The sequence below is a fragment of the Nelumbo nucifera genome, chromosome 7, assembly GCF_055504915.1.
Source record: "Nelumbo nucifera cultivar China Antique chromosome 7, China Antique-T2T, whole genome shotgun sequence".
Classification (NCBI taxonomy): Eukaryota; Viridiplantae; Streptophyta; class Magnoliopsida; order Proteales; family Nelumbonaceae; genus Nelumbo; species Nelumbo nucifera.
In genome coordinates this window covers 11403483-11413827 of record NC_142655.1, presented here as the reverse complement: position 1 = coordinate 11413827, position 10345 = coordinate 11403483, and the positions used below count along the sequence as shown (strand labels likewise).

General features: G+C 35.0%; 1 protein-coding gene across 2 annotated transcripts; it reads left to right on the top strand.

Annotated features, from left to right (window-relative positions):
- The first annotated feature begins 496 nt into the window (after positions 1-496).
- LOC104608845 (wall-associated receptor kinase 2-like) lies at positions 497-5743 on the top strand. 2 transcript variants are annotated; one of them, XM_010274949.3, is made up of 3 exons: positions 497-1398; positions 1497-1676; positions 4355-5743. In XM_010274949.3, the coding sequence occupies exons 1-3, from the start codon at positions 513-515 to the stop codon at positions 5548-5550; spliced, it is 2262 nt and encodes a 753-aa protein (XP_010273251.2). In that variant the 5' UTR covers positions 497-512; the 3' UTR covers positions 5551-5743. The 2 variants fall into 2 exon arrangements, with proteins under 2 accessions (XP_010273251.2, XP_088747138.1); XM_088891012.1 differs by lacking the exon at positions 1497-1676 and having other exon boundaries at positions 505-1398.
- Positions 5744-10345: the final 4602 nt, after the last annotated feature.

Here is a 10345-nt window from a genome sequence, read left to right as displayed (position 1 = left end):
TTACATCATAACACTGACCCTCACACCAGTAATATAGAGTTTGTAAATAAAATTGTTAGCTTTTCAAGCTTTAATGCAGTGCTGATATATTACTCATGAGAGTGATGGTATTCGCAATGCTTCTTCGTTAAAGGGAAAAATTGCTGCAACATTTCCCTTCCAATGAATTACCAATTATCCATTTAAAGACTGTAATTGGACATTGAAGATCACGAGAATTAAATCGGATTAAAAAGGAACCAACGCAGAAGGAGAAGACTTGGCACTGGTGGGTGATTGGAATTGGAAATTCCCCGCATGTGGGTTCCACACGTTAAAGATGTTATATCCCATTCTAATTCCGATTTCAGACCCGTATTCCTGTGAACCAAATGGGGTCCAAGAGTTTAATACTCAAAGCGTCATCGCTGATTTCTACACTTTTATGCCCAAAAAAGTAAAAAAAAAAAAATACTCGCCCTATAAATATCAGAAAAGCATTACAAGATAAGAGCACAAGACAGTTGGTAACCATGGCTTTGGTTGTGCTGCTTCTTCAGTTCCTACAGTCATGGCCAACCATGGCGATACCATCAACGGTGTCGTCTATGACTAAACCCGGCTGTGAATATAAGTGTGGCAACATCTCTGTTCCCTATCCGTTCGGCTTCGGTGATGAAAACTGTTACAGAAACGGCTTCGACCTCACCTGCAACACCACTTACTTCGATCCACCTAGATTGTTCTTGGGAACAAATGGTACTGTGGAAGTCTTACAAGTATCATCACTAGGTACTTTGCACATCAAAAACTTTATCGGTTACGATTGCTACAATAGATCGGGGTATAGTACTCGGTGGAGCTGGCCTTCGGTGGATCTGAAACAAAAACCCTGTACTTTTTCCGACACCCAAAACAGATTCACCTCTATCGGCTGCGACACCTATTCCTACATAATGACCACCAAGGGCAGTAACTTCACAAGCGGCTGTTCCATGATTTGCAGTGGCCAACGGGGCCTCATGAACGGGTCCTGTTCAGGCATCGGATGTTGCCAGACCTCCATCCCAAAGGGGTTAAAGGAGGTTGAACTGAGGCTCGATAGCTACAAAAAGCACATTCAAGTCTGGAATTTCAACCCATGCAGCTATGCTTTCTTTGTTGACCTAGACTGGTACAACTTCACAGTAACCGATCTTATGGGATACATGAGTTTTTATAACAGAAATGATGCAGAAGTTCCAGTCGTGCTTGATTGGGCAATAGAGGGTTATTGGTGCGAAAATGGCTCAACGAATGACACAGACTATGCATGCGGCCACAACAGCGAATGCTTTGATTCGCCCAATGGTCTCGGATACCTTTGCAAATGTTCCCGTGGTTACCAAGGAAATCCTTACCTCCAAGATGGATGCCAAGGTAATTTATTTACTCTTCATCCTTTTCGCTGATTTTTTAGAAACTTGGTTTTTGCTGTGTTGTCTAATTCCAGTTCAATTCATCGCACGTTATTGTAGACATAAACGAATGCCAGGATCTAAATAGCACCAACTGCTCCCATATTTGCATCAATACGCCTGGGAGCTACTACTGCTCCTGCCCACCTGGTACTCAAGGAGACGGAATAAAAAGTGGACGTGGCTGCACACCTCTGCCACCTTCCCAGACAGTGTCGCGGGTCATACTAATCTCCGTGGGTAATAAACCCCCTATACACTACCCAAGTATTACTGCTTTTATCATTAAAATTTATGATATTATCGTATGAAGTATAAACAATAAACTTCTATATTTAAGAGCTGTCTAGCAAAGTCATTTTTTAAAAATCTTCAGAATCAGAAAGCTTTGATGGTTAAAAGACAATGTAAGTTTTTGAATCAAAATCTTAGTAGTTTGAAGATTATTTGATTAAGGTGTATCTTTTCATGTGAAGATCAGTTAAAAAAAAAAAAAAAGGCAAAAAATTCTATTTGGGGGCTTTTTTAAAATAGCTCAAAATGAGGAGTTTTCTGCATCATTTTGGGACCGCAGTTTTCGACAGTTAAATCTTTTCTTAATTAAAGAGAAAAAGACTAAAATATAGATTACTGTACTTCTAAAAAACCGATAATCCGTGCTAAAAGATATACCAAACAGGGCCTAAGTGTCCAAACCCAACTTACCAACCATCTTTATGTAAAGCTCCAACTCAGTACTCAAACTTATTGTCTGTTGACAATTGAAAAGATGGACGGGTTTAAGAGCAAAGTAGGAGAAAGAAAATGGCAAATTGTGGATATTGCATCCAACCAACCTCTGATTTTTGTCTTACAGAGGTGTCAACTCATGCATAAATTAGAATTGGGAATTGATTTTATGTCTTACAAGGTGTCAACTCATGCATAAACTAGAATTCAGATCTTATCCTCACACTGTCCTTATAGGCACATCTCACTGTGTATTGGAAATATCTCTCATGAATAAGGGTGTCAATGTATCGGGTTTTGAATTGGTCCAAAATCAATTTGGACAGACCAATAAGACATATTAGATTGGACTAATTCGGTCCAAAATATTTATTAGATTGGATTAGACCTAATCCATCCGTAATAAATCTATATTGGATTGGGTTTGATTAAGCCAATATCTGGTCTATTGACATAAGATAAGATTATAGGTGTCAACGAATTTGAACAAATTGGATTAGATTATAAGTTTGAGTTGAAACCAATCTAAATTAAAATGAATTTGAACAGATCAGACAGTCCAAACATTGAATTGGACCAATCCAAAATATTCATTGGATTGGATTGAACCTGATCCATTTATAATGGACTCACACTGGACAGGATCGAATTGAACCAAATCCAATCCAATTGACATTCCTACCCATGAATAATAACACATAAGTATGAAAGATATTCCCAATACACAGTGGAATATGCCTCTAAGTCAGTGTAAAGCGCCCTATGAGAGGAGCAGATCCCGTCTCCATAAATTAATAACATGTCTAAGAATGGCATGTACAGGTGAGCATATTCGGATTGGGCACACACGACCTGCAAGTCAGGCGGACTGGAACGTATGGGTGATAATGGGATTGAGCAGGCCTATTTAGTTCCAATGATAAAGGCTTTTAATCTAGGGCTGGGCATCGATCGCATCAAATCCTCGTAAAAATGAAGGCCTGAGTCCAAACTAGGCTAGAGATCAAGTTCAATCTGTCCAACCCAGGCTCAGCTGGCAAAGAAATTTGAGGTATTTAGGTTGGATTTAGGGCCTGGCTGGGGCTTGGGCTGGTGAATCGGGTTCAGGCAGACCTTTTTGGTCCAACACAGTAAAAAAGTTGCCCTAAACCATTAAATAGGAATTTTGTATTTGTAGATCAAAGACCAAAAGTCCAAACCCAGCCCATCTTACATTGTGGGTTGGGTTGGTCTAGCCTCATATTCGGCTTCCCAATGTTCGGCTTCCCAGGTTGCATGCATGATACACCCCTACAGTCTATCACTCCCAAGTCCCAAATAACTAAGACCAACACTAAATAAAAGTCACACTTATATTGGGAGAATGACGCTCAATCCGGTTAGAAATTTTAGGTCTAAAGTACAGTTGGGACAGATGCTAATTCGAAATTGATGCTAATTTATGTGCGTTTATTGATATATAAAATGGGTTTTTTGACATTTTAAATGTTTATAATTCTACAGTAGAATTCAGAAATCTGCGTTACCCCTATTCATACTTTTTTTTTTATATTAAACTGTGTGTATAATAGTTATAAAGATTTGACCACTGATCATGACTATGCCAACATTGATATCATCGTGTCATATAAATTGTCACTTCAATGGGTTCATCATCTGGGTTTAGTTGCATTTTTCTTTATTTAGAGATTGACCATTATTAAGGGGTATTATTATTGGTATATTAGCTTATACATGTCTGAACAGTATGTGATGGGTAGGGTTAGCAATTTTGCATTACTTAAATGCAACATCTCGGATCCCTTGGGGGTATCCCATAAAAGTCTGAAGATTCAAACATTTTCAATAAAGGGATGGGAGCTTTTAGATAAGAGATATAATTTCTCTTTCATTGATTCTTTTGGGTTGGGCTACCTATTCTTGTGGAAGCATGATATATGAAAAAATACCTATCATCCATATGGACCGATAGGTATTGGTTTAATTTGTAACATGGTGCAACCTGGCATGGTAGGAATGGCGAAATTTCTGTACTGTTGCACTTCCATCGCTATTAGATCTCCTTTCAAGATAAGATAAAAGATTTTCCGAAAATTTCAATACATATAAAAAAACTCGTCATATTACCCGGCATTTGGTATAAAGTTTTCTCTAATTCTTGGCTCCTTCACTTTTCTTGTATGATGCAGGTGTAGGTTTGGGTATTGGGTCACTTCTTGGTAGTTATTGGTTATATCATGTTTTGAAGAGAAGGCAAATTAAAAAACGCAAAGAAAGATTCTTGAAAAGAAATGGTGGGTTAATATTAGAACAACGGAGAAAGTCAGAAAGAGATTTTGAGAAATTAGAAGTTTTTACATCAGAAGAGTTGGAGAAGGCAACAGACCACTATAATGAAAATAGGGTTCTCGGCAGAGGTGGCCAAGGTACAGTGTACAAAGGCATGTTATCAGATGGAAGAATTGTAGCAGTCAAAAAATCCAAAATAGTGGATGAAGACCAGCTCCAACCGTTCATTAATGAAATTGCTATACTTTCTCAGATCACTCATAGGAATGTGGTTAAATTGTTTGGCTGCTGTTTAGAGGCAGAAATCCCTTTATTAGTTTACGAACTCATCTCTGGTGGATCCCTTTCAGACAAGCTTCATGACCACGGTAAAAATTTCCGATTTTCATGGAGCAATCGTTTAAAAATTGCTACAGAAGTTGCAAGAGCAATTGCCCACTTGCATTCCAGCATGTATATACCAATCTACCACAGGGATATCAAGTCTTCAAACATACTCTTGGGTGAGAAGTACGAAGCCAAAGTTTCAGACTTTGGGATTTCAAGACCCGTGGCAATGGATCAAACTCATGTAACCACAAAGGTACAGGGGACCTTTGGGTACATGGACCCAGAGTACCTCCAGTCTGGTCAATATACGGAAAAGAGTGATGTCTACAGTTTTGGAGTAGTTCTAATAGAGCTTCTAACAGGTGATAAACCAATTGGCTCTCCTAGAGGAAATTTAATTGAACATTTTATTTCATCAATAAATGAGAACCATCTTTTCAAGATTCTTGATGTTCAAGTTGCACAGGAAGGTAAGAAAGAGGATCTACAAATAGTCGCCAACCTTGCAATGAGATGCTTAAAATTCAGTGGAAAAGAAAGACCAACAATGAGAGAAGTTGCATCGAAACTTGATGAATTAAGGAATTTTGAAGAACATTCGTTAGCTACAAATAATGAAGCTGAGATAGAGAACTTCATAAGTAAACCATCAGGTCTTTGGGATACAGGTTCAACTTCAAATGGCTGTGTAAGTGTGGAGAACAGTGTCATGTCATTAGTAGATGAACAACCTCTGCTGTTTAATGTATCGTCTCAGTCATCTTAGCTAAGACATGGATTTTGAAGAATAGTTCATTGTTGTTGTACTGTCCAATAGTATAAGCTTTTATTATTATTATTATTATTATTACCCTTGGACTATAAGATGAATTACATAAGATGAATTACATGGCAGATCTTGTGGAGGGTGTAATATATGAACATGAACATGAATAAAGTATGAAAACAGGTTATCATGTAATACATCTCTCTCTGAAACATATCCAAGTTTTCTTCCTTTTCTTATTTTCTGTTTTTTTTGTTGTACTTGTAAAATTTTATTTTATCTTTTGTGTCACTTGTTTAGAATGTTGGGATAAACTTTTTCCTTTTAAAAATATCAAAGCACAACGAGCACGACATGCATTTTGGTTTGGGTATTTTATAATTTGTATATAGCACGAAAAACATAAAAAACACAATTTGGGTTTTTTAATACTTTTTTACTTTTGACCCATATATGATGGTCTGAGCAGTAAATTCACTCCTACAAATCCAATTAGCTCAATGTTTTATGAAATACCACCAATTCAAGCCAACTATTTTTTTTTTTTGAAAATCCAATTAAAGCTAACTAATTAAAGTAGAAGCAGTACTCTTATGATATTTCTAATTGATCAGGACGAGTCTAAATGCCAAAGCCTATAACCCAAGCATTATTTTCGAGTTATGTATAGCCAATATGACCACAATCAAATTAAGTTACACCCCTGAGTTAGATTGGCCAATTTCCTTCGTTCTATTCTTTATTAATTATTAATTTTTTTTATTTTTATTAACTTTATTATTATAAATTTTTATTTAGTTATACTAAATTTTATGGAATTTTAAATTAATAAAAAAGTATTTTTGAAACAACAAATTATTATTAATTTTTTCTTAGTGTTTATAATTGTTTATCATTTTTAGTAGAGTTCAAATGGGTCTTAATATTTATAAGTTATTACTTTGTATTTATTTTATTAATGAATAATAGGTTTTATTTATTTTTTAATGTTACATTTTGAATTAATTTTTAAATGGAATTTAAATGTATAATTTTATTAGGCGGTGCTTGCCATCGATGCCATTGCTTCAGAGAATGGTTCCACGTCTGCACCACATCACAAAAGGTGGTGCGCCAAGAAATGCAGCCTTGTTTGGAACCATTGTTTTGGAAAATGGCCATGCATTGGAATTCAGGAAAGTGTTGCTCGAGAAAATGTCGAATTTGGTATTTTCTCCTTTTTGGAACCGTTGCTGCCAATTGTTCCATGACATGGCATATGTGTTATATTGGATATGTGGACCAATACTGAAAACAATTATAGAGAATTGATACCAAATAAAACTGATGCCTTTCCCCATAAAACATCTTATGTGGCAGCATTGATGCCAAATAACAAAAACAAGCCGTTTTCTCAAAAAACAGTGCAACAGATACAACACCGTTTCCTCAGAAAACGACTCTGAAGCAACGTTTATTTTTTACTTAATAATAGTTTTGAAAATAATTTTGTAATTATTTTTAAATAAAATTATTTTAATGTTTACTTTTTTGCTTAATAATTTTAATGAATTTTTTATTTTTGTAACTTGAATAATTTTTAAATCATTACTTTCATTAATTTCACTAATGAAAGTTTTTTTAATTTTTATTATTTTATTGATTTTTAGTAAATTAATTTTACTAAATATTAAAAATTGTCAATTAATTATTAATTTTTTATTTAAATTGATTTTAAATTAAAATATTATTTTTTGAACTAATAGTTTTTATTAATTTTACTATTTTTAAAAGTAACTTGAATGGACCAGCATTTTACACGGGTTCTATATAACACATGTGGATGGGCCTATAAGGTGTATGCAATACAAGTTTGAATGGACCCACATACGAGGTAGGTCAACTAAAACCCAGATCATCATCTTTTGCCCGGAAAAAGATAGAGGAACACAAAAAAAAAAAAAAATCGAATGTGGATAATTCAAATATCTAACCGGTCAAATTCATATATCCTATTCATACTTAATCGGATGCAAATTTGGATATGACCTGATTCGATTCGATAAATATCTAAATTTAACTGATTATTTAATTCTTATATATAATATATAAAATTTTTAAATGTTTTATATAATTTATATGTATAATAATTAAATTATATAAATAATTTGTATATTTTATATACTTTATATAAATAAAATATTTATTTTATATATTTATTATTTACCTAAAATAATTAACTAGTCGAATTCAAACCGAACTGAATATTCGAATATTTAGTCCAATTCATATTCGAATATTAATTTTCAATATCCGCCAGATATTGAATAGAATCCGGATATCGAATTTTTTAATCAGATTCAAATTCGAATATTGGCTGATCTATTCAAATTCAATCCATTTGCACCCTAAACAAAAGAGGAGAAACAAAGAGGAGAAAACTAAAAAACAAACGGAAAAAAGTTAAAAGAAGATAAATTAAAAAGAAGAGAGCTTTTTGTTCGTATTGCTGTTTGTATCAACGGAGCAAGAAATGTTTTTATTGGGAGGGAAGAAAAGAAAAATGAATCGGCCCGCGATTGATGTAACTAAGAGGAGGTAACTTGTTATCTTTATCTTGAGACTTGATCATTGTAGCCTTATAGAGATCTTCATGATTGTGGTCATTGGGATTGAACCATTAATTGAAGAAGATACAAATCCTCCAACCCTTCATCAAGAACTCGCATCTGCAGCAACCGCATCTCCTGTAAACCATCTAAATTTTTGTGGACCTTTTTCATGTAAAATCAATTAAAAACTTCTTAGCTTATCATAGGGGTTCTCAAACAGCCGTTGCCAGTGTGGGGTTTTTGATATTTTGAATGTTTATATCTCTGCAGTGGAATTCAGAAATCTGCATTGGGTCTGTTTATATATTTCTGAATTTTCTATTGATTATTCGATCCAAGTGCATTGGTTTCCTTGTCGTTTGGGGTTCTCTTCGATTTGTACTACCCAAAGGAAAAATTTAGGGAGAATGACGGTTCAGCCCAGGGTCAAATTTTTTAGGCCCAAAGTATAGTTGGGGTGGATGCCAGTTCAGAATTGATGCCAGTTCACGGATGGGCATTGGTGTGTAGAGTAGGGGTCTTCGACATTTTGAATGTTTATAGCTCTGCAGTGGAAATCAGAAATCTGCATTGAACTGTCTATACTTCTCCATGAAAATTCGGAAATATGGATGAGGGCGACCTAGGTAGGTAGAGCAACGACGCGTACTAGTCAGTCTACCTCCTCTGTATTGAAACTTCTAGTTCTACATGGATTGATGCCAATCTACCTCCAACTAAGGCTGTCAATGGACCGGTTTTGGATTGGACCCCATCCGGTTCAAAATCAATTTGGATGAATTAGACGGACCAATCAGACATATTGGATTGGATCAATCCAGTCCAAAATATTTTTTAGATTGGATTAGACCTGGTCCGTTCTTAATAAATTTATATTGAATTGGGTTGGATTAAGCCAAATCTGGTCCATTGATATAAGATAAGAATACAGGTATCAATGGACCAAGTTTGAGTTGAAACCAATTTAATTCAAAATGAATTTAAACAGATTTGATGGTCCAGACGTTAAATTGGATCAATCCAAAATGGTCCAAAATATTCATTAAACCGGATTGGACCTGATCTATTTATAATGAACTTACATTGGACTGAATCACATTGGACCAAATCCAGTCCAATTGACACCCCTAAAACGCTGGTTGTGCAATGGCTAGAGCAACGTTCCAACACAGTTACACAGGTTGTTCTTGCGGTTCAGGGAAGGCATCCTATGGTGGATCCCGTACAGTATTGATCAAACTGCAACAACTTGGTCTTCAATGGTGGAGCTATTTGAAGATGCATATCCAGAAGCAATGGAGAAATGTCTGGAAACAACTGGGTGTGTGTGGCTCTAGCATCTTGTGGGTAGGCAGATCCGTTCATGTTTCCGTATCTGATGTTAATGGTTAGGTGTTAACATTGTTGTTAATACTATCTGCTCTGGGTGTGGCCATCTGCTATCTTTTGTTAGGCTCCGTTTGGGAAATATACAAATATAAATATGTACAGTGGTGCATTTATACTCTCCCCAAATTGAGCTTTAACATATTTGTGTTTGTACAAATTTGAGCTGTACATATTTGTATTTCTACTCTTTTCTAATCGGTTCTTAACAGCAGATTGTGGTCCACTTTAACTGCAAGGAGAACTAAAATATAGAAAATTCGGCTGTTTGAGCCATGGCTAAGTAGTACACTGCAGGGGTGATTGAACCGTGAGCCTTCTTTCCAAACATAACTGGTCTTTCAGTTTTTGGACCAAACTGAAAGTAATTGCGTTGGTTCTTAGGTTTTTTGAATTCATAATATGTATTATTAATAAATATATAATTATACTAGTGGGGACTCGTGTGATGCACGTGATTTATTAAGTGAAAGCTAAATAACAGAAATTGTCATGTATTAAAATAACCGTATAGTTTCATAGATTTACTAAAATCTACCTTATAATTAGCATTTCACTAAAACACCACTTATAATTTACAATAAATTTAATCAATCTTTCACTAGATAACAGTGAAAAATGAAACTGTTGACCCTAATGCTCATTTAAATAAATTTAATCAAAAGAAAATAAAAGTTAAAATACCATTTTTGTCGTTAATAAGACACGGACAACCACTATTGGCTATATTTCGTCAATTTTTTTTATGTAAAAAAAAGTGTTAAGGGTATTTTTGGAATAAAAATTATGGGCCTAATGGCAAAACAAATACTCTCTAA